The 17,365-nt window shown below is 45.0% G+C and overlaps 10 protein-coding genes across 10 annotated transcripts; 7 read left to right on the top strand and 3 right to left on the bottom strand.

Moving 5' to 3' along the window:
• Positions 1-211: 211 nt before the first annotated feature.
• Positions 212-1,431, top strand: PICMEDRAFT_16295 (hypothetical protein). Its single transcript, XM_019161154.1, has one exon. The coding sequence runs from the start codon at positions 332-334 to the stop codon at positions 1,421-1,423; it is 1,092 nt and encodes a 363-aa protein (XP_019017519.1). The 5' UTR covers positions 212-331; the 3' UTR covers positions 1,424-1,431.
• Positions 1,432-1,586: 155 nt separating this feature from the next.
• Positions 1,587-2,108, top strand: PICMEDRAFT_11408 (hypothetical protein; the record flags this gene model as incomplete). The annotated part of the gene is made up of 1 exon (XM_019159787.1): positions 1,587-2,108. The coding sequence occupies one exon, from the start codon at positions 1,587-1,589 to the stop codon at positions 2,106-2,108; it is 522 nt and encodes a 173-aa protein (XP_019017520.1).
• Positions 2,109-3,395: 1,287 nt separating this feature from the next.
• Positions 3,396-5,141, top strand: PICMEDRAFT_22783 (hypothetical protein; the record flags this gene model as incomplete). Its single annotated transcript, XM_019162277.1, has 1 exon — positions 3,396-5,141. A coding segment is annotated over one exon (1,746 nt), but the record flags the coding sequence as incomplete, so codon positions are not given.
• A 415-nt stretch (positions 5,142-5,556) lies between these two features.
• On the bottom strand, positions 5,557-6,855 carry PICMEDRAFT_72481 (hypothetical protein; the record flags this gene model as incomplete). The annotated part of the gene is made up of 1 exon (XM_019164208.1): positions 5,557-6,855. The coding sequence occupies one exon, from the start codon at positions 6,853-6,855 to the stop codon at positions 5,557-5,559; it is 1,299 nt and encodes a 432-aa protein (XP_019017522.1).
• A 218-nt stretch (positions 6,856-7,073) lies between these two features.
• Positions 7,074-8,564, bottom strand: PICMEDRAFT_33687 (hypothetical protein; the record flags this gene model as incomplete). Its single annotated transcript, XM_019162835.1, has 1 exon — positions 7,074-8,564. One exon carries the CDS (start codon positions 8,562-8,564, stop codon positions 7,074-7,076), a length of 1,491 nt encoding a protein of 496 aa, XP_019017523.1.
• Positions 8,565-8,919: 355 nt separating this feature from the next.
• PICMEDRAFT_16299 (hypothetical protein) lies at positions 8,920-10,427 on the top strand. The gene has a single exon (XM_019161155.1). It carries the CDS (start codon positions 9,228-9,230, stop codon positions 10,335-10,337), a length of 1,110 nt encoding a protein of 369 aa, XP_019017524.1. The 5' UTR covers positions 8,920-9,227; the 3' UTR covers positions 10,338-10,427.
• A 208-nt stretch (positions 10,428-10,635) lies between these two features.
• Positions 10,636-11,553, top strand: PICMEDRAFT_72484 (hypothetical protein; the record flags this gene model as incomplete). Its single annotated transcript, XM_019164209.1, has 1 exon — positions 10,636-11,553. The coding sequence occupies one exon, from the start codon at positions 10,636-10,638 to the stop codon at positions 11,551-11,553; it is 918 nt and encodes a 305-aa protein (XP_019017525.1).
• Positions 11,554-11,909: 356 nt separating this feature from the next.
• On the top strand, positions 11,910-14,081 carry PICMEDRAFT_72485 (hypothetical protein; the record flags this gene model as incomplete). Its single annotated transcript, XM_019164210.1, has 1 exon — positions 11,910-14,081. The coding sequence occupies one exon, from the start codon at positions 11,910-11,912 to the stop codon at positions 14,079-14,081; it is 2,172 nt and encodes a 723-aa protein (XP_019017526.1).
• A 744-nt stretch (positions 14,082-14,825) lies between these two features.
• PICMEDRAFT_20617 (hypothetical protein) lies at positions 14,826-15,965 on the top strand (the record flags this gene model as incomplete). The annotated part of the gene is made up of 1 exon (XM_019162164.1): positions 14,826-15,965. A coding segment is annotated over one exon (1,140 nt), but the record flags the coding sequence as incomplete, so codon positions are not given.
• PICMEDRAFT_63335 (hypothetical protein) lies at positions 15,687-17,359 on the bottom strand. Its single transcript, XM_019163472.1, has one exon. It carries the CDS (start codon positions 17,305-17,307, stop codon positions 16,150-16,152), a length of 1,158 nt encoding a protein of 385 aa, XP_019017528.1. The 5' UTR covers positions 17,308-17,359; the 3' UTR covers positions 15,687-16,149.
• Positions 17,360-17,365: the final 6 nt, after the last annotated feature.

The following is a 17,365-nucleotide window of genomic DNA, read 5'->3' on the forward strand; positions in this document are numbered from 1 at the left end:
TCTTTAATTTCTTCCCCGGGCCTCAGGGACTGGGCTTTGTAGAGCAAAGTGTACCTAATTGAGGTTTGTAGATAGATGATTATTTTTCAGGGAAGAATATTGCGTCTGCAGTAGATGTACTTCGGTTTATTGCCCCATTCGATTTACAGGGTGAACCTTCTTATCTCATTACAGCGAGGAAATTTAAGATTCGTAGTGCACTTCTCGCAGCGGCTCAAATTTGGCAGTTGCCGGTTAAACGTGCATGCATGAAAGAGCTTGTTGTGGAGGACAATTGTAGAGCTTGAACTTAGCCGAGCAGCGGGTTTTAGGTATAGACTGGCCCTTGAGTATGGGTGGGAGAAGTTCATTTTTGAGTAGAGTTCCTGCTTTTATCGGTTTCACCGTTTCCGGATGTTGTGCCAATGTTTACACGTTTGAAAAGCTTATCCAGCAAAACTCGGAAATCACGACCTTCATCACTTTTAGCCAGTATCTATTTATATTTATCTGTGCATCTCTCTATCTGAGGTATACTTCGTTTTGGACGAAAAAGAAAGAGGCAGAGGAGCTCGCAGCAAGAAAAGGGAAAAGCGCCAATCCAAGCTCCGGACTCAGTTATGAATTTGTTGTTCCGGTCCTATCCCAGGTGCTCACAGGGTACTTGGGGAACCTTGTGTTCCAGTTTGATCTATCCATGCCTTCACACATCATATTCCGGTCCTCTGGAACTGCGATGACCCTACTCCTGGGGTGGGCGTTTTGGGGCAAACGCTACGGAATTGAAAAGATCGTCGGCTCCAGTCTCATTGCCGTTGGGACGATTATCTTCACGCTCGACGTGAAAAGCGTGTCCGACGGGGAGACGGCTGCCGATGCCGGAGCTGGCGGGTCAACACGTGTGATAGGGATTGTGATCTTGCTGGCTACAACGGTGATCAGTTCTTTGACCTCGCTGTTCAAGGAGCAGTGGTACCAGCACGGCAGCAAGAAGCTGGAGTGGAGGGAGGTGCTATACTACAACTACCTCTACGGCACGGTTATCTACGTGCTGCTGATTCCTCAGGTGGTGAGTGAGTTCCACAAGCTGCAGCTGCAGCTGGCGGCGGGTGCCGGTGCACCCGAAACCCCAGGCACCAGTTTCACGCTGGTGACGTTTGTGCTGAATTGGATCACACAATTGTGTTGTATTCTCGGAGTTAACGTGCTTATATTTCGCATCAGCGCCTTGAGCTTGACTATTGTGCTGCTTGTGCGCCGGTTCCTCTCGTTGATGCTCAGCATCTATGTTTTCGAAAACCCGGTGAGTCTGCTGGGCCACGTCGGCGTGCTGTGTGTGTTTGCTGGCGCAACAATCTACTCTTTTGGCAGCAAAATTCGGCAAACGACCCGGGGAGGAGAAACGAGGGACGTCGGAGAGAAAAAAGACAAGAAACGGCGCTAGGCCGCATTACGTAACGCTCTTTTCTGTAGAATGAATTCAGCGCACAGCGGACGAGCATAATACAGCAGTGTAGAGAAGAAGGCAAGAGAGAGAGAGAGAGAGAAGGAGAGAGAGCAACAAGCAGACCCGAAACAAGACCGACACCACACCCCAAGCACCGCCGATGTCGTACTCTGGGAAAAGTCTAGCGAGAGCGCTGGGCGTGCACGGTTCTGTCGTGAGAAGAAACGGGGCCCGCCACGTGCAGCTGAGAAACACCGCTGCCGCCGCAAGACTCTTCTACAGCACGGGCGCCAAGACGGAGTCCAAACACAAGCCCGCCGCCGACGCCGCCGACGACGCCGCCGCCGAGGACGACGAGTACTACGTCGACGTCAGCGACCTCGACAAGAGATGGCCGTCGCTGGCGTTCGAGGCCCAGCAGGACATCATCAGCTACCTCAACGTCAAGCAGGAGTTCGACTGGCGCTACCTCTCGCCGCCGGAAAAGCGCGCCATCCACTACATCGCCTACGGGCCCTGGGGCGCCCGGGACACCAAGGTCATGACCGGCGCCGAGTTTGTGTTCAAGCTCATGACCAACATGCTGCTCTTCAGCGTGCTTGGCTTCTCGATGCTCAACTACGCCGTCGACCAGGAGAAGATCGCCGACCTAGAGCACTCCGAACAGCCTCCGCAGCAGTAAGCCCTCCTCCTCTGCACAAACACATCTATAACTCTCTAGCATACCTGTCTATACTCCAACCGAACAGCCCCGACTTGCCCCATCTCTTACGTAATCACCCGGCACGTGACCGCACTTTTTTCCTTCTTTCTTCTTTTCTGCGCCTCGCTGCGCCTGGACAGCCCGGGATTCCAGACCGGCGCGCTATTAATAGAGCGCGTGTCGCGGAGCACCGCGCAGGCTAGCAGCACACTGTCCGCTGCACAGTACGGGCTGGAGGCGCACAGTACAGCAGCGTACAGTACAGTACAACGTATGAGGCGTGTCGTGTCGTGTCAGCGTGTCGCTAGTTATGTATTGTCGCTTTCTGCTATTTTCGCATTTTTTTTTTTCTGGCCAGCGCTGTCGGCGCGGGACGGCGCCCCTGGCTCAGACAGACGGTTGGGATGGTACTCTGCAACGCCTGCCTGTGTCTGCGGTTGGACCTGGCCTTCTTTCTGGTTGTTGTTGTTGTTGTGGCGGATGCAGACGGCGGCAGCAGTGGTGAGGTGTGGTCAGTTCTGGTGGTAAAGGCCTGCTGCTTCGCCAGACACCTTTCTCCTACCGACGTCCGCTGCACATCCTCCAACTGCGCCCACGCCTCGTAGCTGCACCTGAAACAGACAGACACACAGGCCGCCAGAAAGACAGAAAGACAGAAAGACAGACCCCAGGCCTGCTCTCCACGTTCTATCATCGCTGCAAAGCACGACACTCCACACTCCACACACCCCAGACACAGCAAACAAACACGTGGGTGTAACCGGCTTGTCCCATACAGCACTCGCCCCGACCACAGGCAGACCACCACCCCGCACGCCACTCGTTTACACACAAGGTGGAATCAGCTACAGCCACCGACACACACTCACTGCACCGTTGTTGTTTCTGCACCCGTCACACACACACAGACACACAGGCTCCCCCCTCCAATAGCATACCACAGCAGCCATGCCACCAAGAAACTTGACCTCCGCGTCGCCCCACATCGGCTCCAACACAAACACAAACTCCTCCTCCAGCGATGAAAACCTCAACATGGAGGACCCGTTCAACCAGGATGCCAACGAGTACGAGTCCCAGAGCTACGACGAGTCGTCGTCGTTCAACAACTCCAACACAAACTTGAACGCCGGCGCCAAGAACGGAGGCTCGTCCACCCCAGAGATAAAACAGCACCTGCTGAACTATAACTCCTCCTTCCACAACTCGTCCACCTCCTCGTTGGTGAACCCCTTCTCCTCAACCAACAAGTTGAACTCTCTCTACAACGACAACTCCAAAACCACAGAATACGACCGCTACCCAAAGCGGCTGTCTGGCTCGAGAGTCAGCTCCATCCACTCCTCCAACTCTAAAACTCCTTCCTACGTCAACAAAAGCAACATGGACACCGACTCCTTCTCCAACTCCAGCGACAGATCCTCCAACCCGTTCTTGGTCGACACCGACTTCTCGCCCTTCGGCGGCTATCCTGCCTCTTCTTTCCCTCTAATGATCGACGAAAAGGAGGATGACGACTATCTACACAACCCAGACCCAATACAGGATGCCGAGTATGAGAAGCACCGTATATGGTACGATTTCAAGTCCATGGACAAGAGATACTCCTTAGCCCTCCTAGGCTTGCTCTTTTTCTTGTTTGGTGGTGCTGCATTGTTTGTTGTTTTGCCTGCAGTCACTTACACAAACGTCGCCGGCCACCACGATAAACTCAGTGCTAATAGAAACTCAACTGTAGGATCCGGTGCAGTTATTCTCTCGGATTATGTCTACCCTCAACTATCTGCCATCAGAACCGATATGGTCGACCCAGACACCCCAACACAATTCCACACAAGAAAGGCAAAAGATGGATCCCTGTGGAAGTTGGCATTCTCAGACGAGTTTGCCGCTGAGGGCCGGACCTTCTACGACGGTGATGACCAGTTCTGGTACGCTCCTGATTTCCATTATGATGCTACTAAGGATTTGGAATGGTATGATCCGGACGCTGTTACAACGAAAAATGGTACTGCCCACTTAAGAATGGATGTCTTCAAGAATCATAATCTGTATTACAGATCCGGTATGTTGCATACATGGAACAGAATGTGTTTCACTCAAGGTATCATGGAAATCTCCGCCAAAATGCCAAACTATGGTAACGTCACCGGTTTGTGGCCAGGTATGTGGTCCATGGGCAACTTGGGACGTCCTGGTTACATGGCAACAACTGACGGTGTCTGGCCTTACTCATATGATTCCTGCGATGCAGGTATAACGCCTAACCAGTCATCTCCAGATGGGATCAACTTTTTACCGGGTCAAAGGTTGAGCTCTTGTACTTGTGAAGGTGATGAACATCCAAACAGAGGTACTGGAAGAGGTGCTCCTGAAATCGATATTATTGAAGGTGAAGTTGACACCAACATCAGGGTCGGTGTTGCCTCCCAATCCATGCAGATTGCTCCAATGGATATCTGGTACATGCCGGACTACAATTGGATTGCTATTCACAATAACTCGATCACTACGATGAACACATACGCAGGAGGTCCATTCCAACAGGCTGTTTCTGCAACCACAACTATGAACACCACTTGGTACGAATTGGGTAACTCTACGAGCTATTTTCAAAAGTATGCTTTTGAGTATTTGAATGATAATGACGATGGATATCTGAGATGGTTTATTGGTGATGATCCAACTTTTACAGTCTATGCCAATGCCTTGGCTCCAAATGGTAACATCGGATGGCGTAGAATCTCCAAGGAACCAATGTCTGTTGTTGTCAACTTGGGTATCTCCCAGAACTGGGCTTATATCGATTTCCCTTCTATTAAATTCCCAGCAACATTTGAAATTGACTATGTCAGAATTTATCAACCAAATGATAGTATCAGTATTACGTGTGATCCTGAAGATTATCCAACCGTCGATTACATCGACGCACATCCAAAAGCATACAATATTTGGAATTATACCTTATGGAACCAGACGGGTTACTCTACGCCGAGAAATAACTTGACCGGTTGCACTTAGGCAATTAGCCAACATTCAAGTCAATTTATATCAAATTCCCAAAAAGTTAATTGACTTTGGATAATGTCATTCGAGACATGTTTCTTGATCATATATTAATCCCTTCTTCTTTCATCATCGGTTCTCATTTGGTTTCAGGTATTTCTTTTCTCATGCTCATTCTCATGCTCACTCTTTGCAAAACAGATAACTTCTACATTTTTCAAGTTTCATTTCATTTCATTTTCATTTTTACTCTCATCTTCCTAGTTCCCCATCATTATCCGTTTTCTAACTCATTGTGTATTCCTTCTTTTGTATAATTAATTGCTGTTTGTAAACAACAATTTAGTTACACATCTGCATAAAAACGGCATTTTGCCTAAAAAGCAAATTAGTGGGGTTAGTTTACTATACACACTTTGCATCAAATGCCCTGTTCAAGTTTTACCAAACTTGAACTGTCTATAAAGAAGCAGTCAAAACTATCGAGAATTTTCTTCTGTTTTACAACTTCTATTGCCTCTCGCAATGCCATTCCGGGCTTTTGTACTTTTTCTAGTCCTTTCAAAACTTTACTCTCACGAACATCCTCTGACAGTTTGGCAAACTCGACCCATTTGTTATAGAGAGTCTGCCGCACATTAAGTGGCACCTGTTTGCACAACTCCGGGTATGTGTCATTGCTATCGTCCTTCGCCTTCCTCATGCGCTGTCTGTTGTAATCTGTGTAGAATTTAGGGATCTTAGCGGCCTTGTACGTTTTCAAGCTCACCGCAAACTGTGACTCCGGAGTGTCTGCCTTGAAGATGTCAATTTTCTCGGATAAGATTTCCTGTTCTCCGAATTCCAAAGAGCCATGTACTCGGCAATATTCATCCCAAAGAGACCTACGTGCCCTGGAGCTTAAATTATGGCAACCACGTACCACATAATTTGGGTTCTCTATGATATCGTTGATTTCAAGATCATAGGAAGAATATGCATCTACTCGCAGCTCTTCCAAAGTTTGCACAAACCCAACCGCTGCTTTGACAGGAACGTCTTCTTTGTTTCCTCGTGCTCGTTCAATTTCAACTATGTTCACCAGGTTGCTGTACCGCTCTAAGTATTCAAAAGTTTGAGGATCATCAATCTCTGATAACAAGGCTGATGGGTCACTTGAATCAACCTGAAGAGTTTTTATATCATTCTCTTCCTCACTCACCAAATCGTCTAAATCAGAAAGCCCCAATGCGAACTCATTCTCATCTCCGTCACTATCGTTGTCATTGTCATCATCACCGTTGATGTCTGTATCAACATCGCGTTGATCATCTTCAGCGAGCTCTTCATTCTCCACTTCTCTCATTTCTTCAACCCGAGAATCACTCCGCTTTCGATGTTCAATTACTTCTGCTGGTATGCCAAGCATCTGGCGAACCTTTTCAGACACAACTTTGCTGACTCGAACACCACGGATCATTCCAAGTAAACAAATGACCAAATCTTTGATCTCTGACAACTTCTCATACGCAACCATCAAACTTTTATCATCTCCATTCAACCGAGGCATTTGCCAAAAAGATTGACCTCCAAGTTGATCCACATAAAATCTTTCTGCTCTTGTGGTTATGACCATGTTCCAACGCTCAGATAGCTTTATCATGTAAAGAACAGCCCCGTATAAATCATGATTGTCCCTTTTCACCCGCTTCGTACGCGATACATTCCCAGTATCTGTCATTTAGTACGGTCACTCTATTGCTGCCATTGATTATGGTTCTACCGTCTTGTCACCTTTCTCATCTGGTGCCTCAAACTTCAGATTTCAGCCAAACTTTCACTATCGATTTCTTACCCGCACCTCAAGTGCTATTGATAACTTGGAACTATTTACATGTTTCATACGTTCTATACAAACCTGCTACTTTATAAAGGTATAACGGCCAATCGCAATCAAGATTAATCAGTCCATTCGATGCAGCCCTCATCAACAGAGCTTGGATGTGATTTTCTATTCAAGACCAACTTGACCTTGTTGGTAACGCCTGCTTTTTCGTTGTATTTGGTTCTGAAGTAATTTACAGTCTCCGCAAAGGTCACAGGTGGTAGGTTTGAAGAGTTTTTAGAACCTTTCACATAGCTTTCGATTTCGTATTGCGAAGGTAAACCCATGTGGTGGGGAGATTTGGAGAAATTGGCGACACTTTCTCCCAACTCAGAAAAGTTGCTAATTTTCAAGTTGTTCAAAGTTTCAATCAAGTTTTCTAAAGATTCTTTGCTTTCCGACCCACCAGAAGATTGAGGGTTGTAAACATCCAATGAGACCAAATCATCAACAATAGAAGATGGGACGTCCTTGAGAGTTGGGTAATACTGGGAAGGTATTATCTCGACCTTCTTTTCAATCAACTTGTTCTTTATAAAATCATTGAAGTCGTTATTACGATAGTTGGTCATCAACTTAGCTGCCAATCTTAGTTCTCTTGTTAAAGACTCTTGGATGGTTGCATTTCTGTTTCTTGACAACATGTTCCAGTTAAGGTTGAGAGAAATAGGAGATTTTGAGCTTAATTTCTTCACAGTCTCAAGTGCAAATTCGGAACCATCCTCTTTCAACGAGTTAATAATATCTTCGACGAACTTGTTAGTTTTTGGATTAAAACACTTTTCGATAGTGTTCAACTGCTCTGGAGTGTACTTGAATTTGTGTGTTCTTGGGATCTCCTCCACGAACTCTTCAATTGCAGAGTTGACAATGGCAAACAACTGCGAGCTATTATTGTGGTTGAAAACCTTTGAGTTTCTTCTGTCTAAAGATAGGTCTGGCAACTCGATTTCAGAAAGTCTGCTGATCAATTCTGGAAATCTACAGGATGGCACATAATGTGTTCCAAAACCCATCAACAATGTGTCATAGCCAGTTAGTTCGTCACCAGTCAAGGAGAGGTAGTAACCAAGGTTTGCATCGAGCTTTGGTAACCAGTAGGAAGTACCGACATCGCTGAAAAAGCCGATCGAAGATTCTGGCATGGCAAATCTGGTTGAATCGGTGACCACCCGAAATGAACCATGGACGGACAATCCTACACCGCCACCCATAACGATACCGTTGACTAAGGAAACGACAGGCTTACCGTATATCGATAGCAAGTAGTTCAAGTTGTACTCGTTCTGAAAAAACTCGATAGATTTTGGAGACTCATCGGCCATGTTGTTCTTTGCGCATTGGATAACGTCACCGCCAGAGCAGAAGGCCTTTTCAGAGCTTGATTTGATTAGCACTAAACTTGCAGACTTGGACTTGGAGTACTCCACAAGTCTTGGAATGATTTCGGTGCACATCTCGGTGTTGAGCGCATTGAGTTTCTTTGGTCTGTTCAACGTCACCGTTCTCACGTTTCCGAGAACGTTGAAATCCACAAGGTTCTCCTTGGAGGCGGCAGTGGCCATGGTTCTGAATGCACAAGTTGCAGCAGATCTCGAGCTTTTCACTGAGAGCTTGGAGTAGGAGAGCATTTTAGAAATTGTATCCGGAAATGTAACTTACGTTTGTACAAAGGTTTTTGCAGGCTTTCTCACTGATGAAAAGGCAGATACGATTTGATGTAATGAATTCTGACCGTTTCCTAGTGTGTTTGGGCGTGTGTCAGGTGTGTAAATATCGGGTGGAGAACTGAAAAATTGGAACTCTGATGTCCAGCCGTAGGAAAACTCTCTGTTTTGCTGGATTTTCAAACCAAAAAACCGCTACGGGGAATTGTTGAACCTGATCTGTGAAGTCTGGGCCGCTGAACGTCTTCTCTGGCACCGCTGTCGGCCCGTCAACTCGACCTCTTTTGCCCAACTTCAACTCCAGATCCGTCTTTTCACTGCTGTCCACCTCCGCTTCGAAACAGACTCCCCACAGCGGGCTCCCGTCGGCCGGGTAAGTGCTACACGCGTGGGCGCTTACGTCAGCCGAGGACCGATTTCTACAAAGTGGCATGCTTTCTCCAAGTTAACGTATCTTCCCCGATGCTAATACCTTCTTGGTGCCTTGGCGTAGTAGTATGCGTGACAGAAAGCTTTCCAGTTCAACAGCCGTTTTCGTTTCTTTCCATTACTACTGCTCTTATGTCTGCTGCTGAAGTTAAGCATAGAGTGTCACCGTTGACGCCCGACATACAACCAGAGACGTCTGAGTCTGATCTACAGGACACAATGTCGCAGTACCACGAATTCTTCTGGACCAACGAAAAGGACCCACACATTACTCGGAGAAAACAGATACTGAAAAAGCACCCGCAAGTCACGAAGTTAACGGGACACGAGCCGCTGACCAAGTGGATTTCTCTAGGCGTCGTGTTGCTGCAGTTCACAATCGCATATTTGCTGCGCAACACTCACCCGTTGTCCTGGTCGTTCTTGCTCACGGCGTACTGGATCGGAGGCTTTGCCAGCCAGAATTGCTTTCTCTGTATCCACGAGCTCTCGCACAATTTGGGGTTTAAGAAACCAATTCATAACAGACTCTTCTCCATCATCTCGAACCTACCCATCGGAATACCTTACTCCGCGTCATTCCAGCCTTATCACCAATTGCACCACAAATTCCTCGGCGATGAAGTCTACGACACCGATTTGCCTACTTACGTGGAGGCCATGCTGCTTTCTAACGTCTTGGGTAAAGCATTCTTTGCCACGTTTCAGATCTTTTTCTACGCGTTTAGGCCCATGTTCATCACCTCGATCGAATTTACAACCATCCATTTGCTAAACGTCGTTGTCCAATTTTTTGCCGACTATTTGATCGTAACGCACTGGGGCTGGTATTCTCTCTTTTATTTCCTGCTTTCTTCCTTTTTCGCAGGCTCGCTACACCCAACTGCTGGTCACTTTGTTGCCGAACATTATGTCTTCAATCCACCGAAGCTGTTTACACCTTTTGAAACCAGACCTCCGGCTGAGACGTACTCCTACTACGGGCCTTTGAACTTCTTTACTTGGAATGTCGGCTATCACACCGAGCACCATGATTTTCCATTCATTGCATGGTCGAAGTTGCCTATTTTGAGAAAAACGGCTCCTGAGTTTTACGATGATTTGCCTCAGCACAAGAGCTGGTGCTGGGTGATTGTAGATTTCATCGTTAACTACGATGTCACCATGTATAACAGGGTGAAGAGACATACCGCAGGCCCTGTAGCCAGGAAAACTGTCGACTACAACGATAACTCTAAGTAAACTTTCCAGTGCCCCCCACCTTGAGCCCTTGTTATATAACTTGATCTTTTTACGCATACACCTATATATCCAACCCCCCAAAATACTGCATTCATTTATATATATATATGTATACATCGTTGTACTCCGATGTAGAAGTTTCACCTTATTAGACAAAAAGTCCGTTGAGCCGCAGAGAAAGATACACGAAATTCGAGGTGTTGACCAGAGCGTAAGCCGTTTTCATGTTTCCTGGATTTATAGATCCGGCAAAGATAAACTTCACAAATTAAACAATTTTTCAACAAAAAACAGACCCATGACATCAGAGCAGTCACTAAAATCTTTTCTAGAAGCTCTCAATGGCCAGGCGCCAGAACAACGGAAACACACTCTGTTGCTTGTCCGCCCCTCAAATGAGGAGTACATTCAGACCCTGAAATCCTTATACGACTATCTGCAGTATAAACCAACTGGCAATTTAGAAGAGTGTGAACTGGAGCAAGGCGTCTTGAATTACACGTACATCAAACCAGACGTTGAAGAAGAACCCGTCGAAGGATACGTCGAAGTCTACACAATCTATGACCCTTCTTTAAAGAGCTTCTCACTCACCAGAAAACTCATATCCATTTTAGAGAAAGATGCCAGTGCAATTGATGTGATAGTGTACATTGACGCCTTGAAAACTGAGTTAACTCCCATAATCAACTCCTCGATTGAAGATGACTCAATCATGGATGAAGAAATCAAAAAAAATCAAATCATCCCTCATCTACATCTTTTACTTGATCCCTTCTTCAACCTGAAAAACACCAAGCACCAGTGGAAATCTTGCAACATTTTGGCTTCTAATACTTCGAACTGGATTTACAAGGCGGCAACAATTTCAGTAGTAGATTTTGTGCAGCAAATGCTACGCTCTTTGCTGCAACAATACTACACTGATCAGGCAAGATCAAGAAGAGGAATCCTAGTTTATTTTCCATTTAAAGTAGCAGATAGCAACGATAAGTCCAAAATTGTTTGGCATCACTTACTACTGCAGGAAAAGGCTCCAGAATCAGTACAACCCTTTATGAGTAACTCTCCTGTATCCGAAACTATCAAATACAACGATGTTTTTATCGATTCGAAAAATGATAACTTCCGAAATATAACTCTACTGGATGACACCTTTGAATGGACAAAATGTATGGATTGGTGGAGCCGTCGGGCAGATGATACGATCCTGTGATCAGGCCAAATCATTTAGATTGCAACGATGTAAAACATGCCAGCCTGGTTGACTGTGACTCTTGGTCCGCAGTTACGTAATTACGTTTTTTCCCCTTCTTCCCCGAAAAAATATTCCTGCTGCCCTTTCCGTTGAAGACGTGTTTGATCGAAGAAGAAGTGAACAAGGCACACAGATTTCGAGATTCAAGCACAGTGTTTTCGGATCGAAAACAAGCTGGGATTTGTGTTTTGCTTGTCTTTGCATTTCTCAAAATAACTACGCTATTAAGCGGTTTCAAGTTGCATTTTTAGGTTATATTGCTAGATCACTTTGGCTTCGAGAAAAAGAAAGCCGGGAGTGAACCGAGACCTACAATGAGCCAGAATTTGATAGAGAAACAAGTTGGAAGTGCCAACGGTAGTCATGATGGCGATGATGATAATAATGTGCATCGTCACGTGGCTAGACTGAGTATTTCCGTCGGGGATGAGTCTTTCGATGAACGCCAGAAATTTTTATTTTCACTGAGAAACCAACATAAACAAGAATCAAACGAGACACTTGACAACACAAAAGAAACAGAAATAGAAGCAGAAGAAGGGACGGATAAGCTTAGTGTGAAGACGAACAGCAGGACCGAAAGAACCAAGAAGAGAAAAGAGTTGAAGAAACTCAAGAGGAGAGAAAAAAAACTCTTGGACGACTTGAGCTCGAATTCAAGCTCCGCTGAATCACTTCATGAATCTGCGATTGCTGAGTCAAACGAAAAAGTAACAGTACCTGCGAAAAATGTAAGGGGATCCAAAAGAAGAAGATCGTCAGTGGCTCAGACTGTGATCGTGCGGAAGAAAAAGTTCTTGGAGTCAAAACCCCAGCTATTCATCTTTGGTGACAGAGAGAAAAAAGCCTCAATATCATCTATACGAGATTTGCTTTTGTATTCCCTGACAGATATGGATGTCAAACCAAGATGGTGCAAACTAGAGAATCGAAAATCCGTTGACAAATTTGTGATTGTATTTTTGCGTGGCTTGACAAACGAGGAATTTGGGATGCCAGTGCTGAAAGATGAAACCGATCCTTTGCTAATCTCCAAATATCAGCTTAAGCCAGAGCTAGACAATTTTCCTCAAATTTTCAAAGAAGTGGTGCCGATGGTTTCGCCGGGCTCAAACAAATGTATATATTCAACCTACTCGTCCTTGGTCTCCTACTCTTTGTCAAAAAAGCAAAAGCTTGCTATTCAGAAAGAAAACGAAAACCGGAAAATAGTTTTGCCAGACCTCTACCTAAAGTTAGAGGAGCTAACTTTCAACAACTATCCTATACACCATGATGTTGAAGGTGCAACTAAAGAGTTAATTGATATGACAAGAGACTTCAAAAGTACTAAGAATTTTGAGCACGAAGGTTCAAAGACTTTTGCATTAGATTGTGAGATGTGCCGTTCGGAACACAACAGGATATTGGCAAGAGTTTCATTAACTGATTTCGAAAATAATGTCTTGGTTGATGAATTGATTATACCTACAGAACCTATTGTGGACTACTTAACACAGTGGTCGGGTATAACTGAAGAGAAAATAGCAGAAGCAGAAACAACAGTGGAAGAAATTCAAGATCGCATACTCTCTATTGTTTCTTCCAGTGATACACTAATAGGTCACTCCTTAGAATCTGATTTGAACATCCTCAAAATTAAGCATCCAAAGATCGTGGATACTTCCCTTTGTTATGATCATCCCCGTGGACCTCCAGCAAAAGCATCTTTGAAAATGTTAATGTCATCTCATCTCGATACGTCCATCCAAAAGGGGTTTACCGGTCATGATTCCGTGGAAGACTGTATAAGTTGCATGGAGCTAGTCAAGTTGAAGCTTGCCAAGGGATATTTGTATGGCAAATCATACAACATGGAGTCCTTGTTCAAACGTATCTCCCAAAACTACAAACTGGTCAAAACTGCAGCAGGTGTGAAGATTCCTAAGAGCTCAGTTGTCATTGGGTACTCTGCTGTTAAAAATTTTGGGCACCATGAAACACAAGTCCAATGCAGATCTGATGACGAAGTTGTCGATGAATTCATTGATAAACAGCCTAGCCATGATCTCGTCATAATGAAAATGAGAGAACTAGAATTTTTTAAGAAATTTTCCGCTAATAATACGGTGGAAGATTTAGAGTTACCTGCTACAGAAGAAGAAATGCTCAGAAAAGTTAATGATAGATTGAAAAGAATTTACGACAATTTGTCGCCGAATTCGATGTTAGTCGTGTGCTCTGAAAATGGAGACACGAGAGAAATGTTACGATTGCAAGAGTTGTGCAAGACATTTAAGTACAAGGTGGAAAAGGGCGAGAACAATGAAAGTGTGCACGTAAAGGACGACAGCTGGACAGAGGATAATTCCGAGAAGTTGGCTATAGCTACTGAAGTTGCCAAAGATAGCTTGTTCTTATGTACGTTGAAAGCGGAAGACTCTGATATTACCAGAAGCTCAACACCTGAATCTCCCCTTACAAATGAGAACTCTTTTGCAGAATGATTGAACGAAACTATACGGATGGGGTGTAGCTACCCTTAGTGAGGAGGTAAAGCCTCTGAATATGGAAGTGTAAGCTTCAAAGGGAGTTTGTGTATTGTATATACTTAATATATGGTAGAATACGCGTAATACTTTAGCGGTGCGGGAATTCGAGATCTGCCTAAAGCGGTGTTGACATGAATGTGACTTTTCGGGAAGGCATGTTTGGGGCTCTTGCATTTATAGGTATTAACGAGCTCATCAACGCTCAAACATTGCCGGAGGTTAATGGTGGTGGTTGCTTCCGTTCATCATAGTGAAGTAGACACAAAAATGAGGCGATCCTATGATAAAATTAGAAGAGATTCGAGCAGGACGCAGAGGCAAACAATCAAAGAGTCCATGATAGAAGAAGACAACGTGTTTCTGGTGCCGAAAAAGGGGTCTTCAAAAGACAAGGAGAAGGACAAGGAGAACGAAAAAGGAATGTCAAAGACACAGGGAAAGAAGTTGCTGCCAAAGGACATGCACTCAAACGAATCGATTCTGGAACAGGCTCATAATGAGAAAAACAAAAAGGTACTCAAGAAAAGAAAAGCGGAAGAGGTGGCTACCACTGAATCCGATATCACGACAACAGCTAAAAGAAGTAGGACAGGAACAGGAAATGGAACGGATGTGGGAGTGAGCACGATCTCAAAAGTTTCAGATGATCAGGAAATGTCAGAACCTGAGACTAAATATGCATTAACGCCCAGTGAAAACCAAGAGCTATACTCCTTTACCAGCAAATTTCCCGGTTTGGAAGAATCATACAAAATTCTGCAAAAGATCGGTGAAGGCACTTTTTCCAGCGTGTATTTAGCTAAACCAGTGGCGAGAAATTCACTTCACAAAGGAATCAATTCAACTGTAGCATTAAAACGGATATATGTCACGTCGTCACCACAGAGAATATACAACGAATTGAAGTTGTTATACACGTTACGTGGACATAAAAATGTTGCTCCGTTATTAGATGTATTGCGTCATGAAGATCAGGTGGTTGCTGTTTTACCGTACTATGAGCATTCAGACTTTCGTGATTTTTATCGGGACTTACCACTTTTTGGAATTAAATCATATATGTTTGACTTGCTGAAGGCTCTTGACTTTATCCATTCCAAAGATATTATACACAGAGATATTAAGCCAACTAATTTCTTGTATGACCCATTCTCTAGAAGAGGGGTCTTAGTTGATTTTGGTTTAGCGGAAATCGATATGGAGCCAATTACAAACAAATGTCCATGCTCTTTTGGCGGATATACATCTAATATGGTACGTCAGTTAAACGTTGATTATGCTGGCCAGTTTCCAAAAAACGGCTACTTGAAAGATGACCAAAGACCTGGCCGTCGTGCCAACCGAGCAGGAACAAGGGGATTCCGTGCTCCGGAAGTCCTGTTTAAGTGCAACAATCAATCTAAAAAGATCGATATATGGTCAGCAGGTATCATGTTATTAACGTTACTATCACGCCGATTTCCCTTTTTCAATTCCACAGATGATGTAGAAGCTATAATGGAAATCACCAATATCTTTGGGATAACTGAGATGAAGGAGTGCGCACTATTTCATGGACTAGAGTTTGACTGCAATATCCCCAAAATCAAGGATAAGATAAGTTTGGAAGCCTTAATAGCGAATGCAGTGATGATGGATTGTAAAGAAGGTGACACCTTTGGGGAAGACTCTCCGGCATGGGAGTTACTTGCCGCCATTGACAAGAAAGGGGTGATTCAAGATAACGAGATTGGCAGAGAATACGCACAAGCAATTACCGTGCTGAAGAAAAGCATGGTGTTGAACCCTTACGAGCGTTTGGATGCAAAGGATCTTTTGAAACTGCCATTTTTTGATGAGTTTAAAGATATCCCACATCAATCTGGATCCGAATAGGTTTGCTAGAAATGATAAATTATTATGCATGCATGTATAAATTATAAAGAAAAAAGTTTAAAAATCCAAAAGTAAAGAATACCGATACAAGTTATTTGAGAACAAAAAGAAAAAGAAATGTACATTCACCATTGAAAAACGTACTTAATCATTCAGTCTTCTTTGGAGTAGCTGTATTCCGAAGAACAGTGTTTGTCTGAGCTTCTTTTTCAGCAATTTTGTCGTTCACTTCTTTGAACTTCAGGTCGACTAGAGCCTGAAGTTCTGGACCAGGATGCAATGGTCCAGACTGTCTGTAGGTTTTCAAGAAAGCAAAGGCTTTTTCGTAGGACATCGTTGACAACTTGGTGTTGAGAAATGCACGTTCTCTGAGAAGCATTTCACGGGAGAGCACAAAGCGAGGGGAAGCATCTTCTGGCTTTGTAGCAAGAGGATGAGCCAAGCTGTCATAACCCTCACCTTGTTCCAATGTTAAGAAACATTCTTTGATATAGGATAGCTTGCCACTCTTGTAGATGTTCATAATGCCGCCGAACTCGGCAATCATGAGTTTCCTTAGTGCGTCTTGGTAGCCCTGCTTAGTGGCTCTTTTGACGCCGGTCCACCCGAGTCTGATGAGGTCTTCTCTTTCAAGAGCGAGAGTAGGCTTTGACCAGGAGTAAGGGTTGAACAAACCAGCCCAGAGGATGAAGTAGAACATGGCGACTTTGAAGATGTGGAAGGCGAAGTAGATGCATTGGCCAACGACGGTGACAGGCTCGTGAATATCGTTGTAGAATTTCTCAGCCTGGGCCGGCTTGTCTAGCAAGTTTTTCAAAAGAAATACAATAGCGTCGGTGACGTAGTTGGTTAGACAGATGCCTGGGGTTGGGGAGATGAAGTCCGGGAGGTCAGTGTAGAGCCATGCGAGGAAGACGGCAAGGACGGAGTAGTGGAGAAGAGTCCGCTTTTTGAACACGGGGACGACCAATTGTCCCGGGAGACACCTGCTCTTGACAGGCTCGTCGAGGTTGGTGATCCTGGTGAGGTACTTGCTTTTGTCAGCCTCGTACTCGTAGAGCACACCGCCCGTTCTCGTGAGGAGCCCCGGGTAGTGGGATACGGAGAAGCCGACGGGGAGTCTGTCGTAGAAGATGGACGGGGAGAACACCACCGGGATCGAAGAGAAGATGCCGAAGAGGTCTCTAAAGGTGGTTTTGTCCGAGACCTGGAAACAGAAGTCGTCTTCTGCGGACTGCTTCATGCGGATGTAGATGTCGAAGGTGTCATCTTCGAGGACGAGTCTTGGTTCTAGGGTGTCCGTCATGTTAAGGGAGGGAACGGGGGCAGCTGACAGGGCGATTTGGCTGGGGCTGTCTGTCGGT

Source organism: Pichia membranifaciens, assembly GCF_001661235.1.
Source record: "Pichia membranifaciens NRRL Y-2026 unplaced genomic scaffold PICMEscaffold_3, whole genome shotgun sequence".
Classification (NCBI taxonomy): domain Eukaryota; kingdom Fungi; phylum Ascomycota; class Pichiomycetes; order Pichiales; family Pichiaceae; genus Pichia; species Pichia membranifaciens.

What these genes read in the sequence shown, in the direction of transcription:
- PICMEDRAFT_16295 (XM_019161154.1), top strand. Translation starts at nt 332, where the DNA reads ATGGGTGGGAGAAGTTCATTTTTGAGTAGAGTTCCTGCTTTTATCGGT.
- PICMEDRAFT_63335 (XM_019163472.1), bottom strand. Translation starts at nt 17,307, where the DNA reads ATGACGGACACCCTAGAACCAAGACTCGTCCTCGAAGATGACACCTTC.
- PICMEDRAFT_16299 (XM_019161155.1), top strand. Translation starts at nt 9,228, where the DNA reads ATGTCTGCTGCTGAAGTTAAGCATAGAGTGTCACCGTTGACGCCCGAC.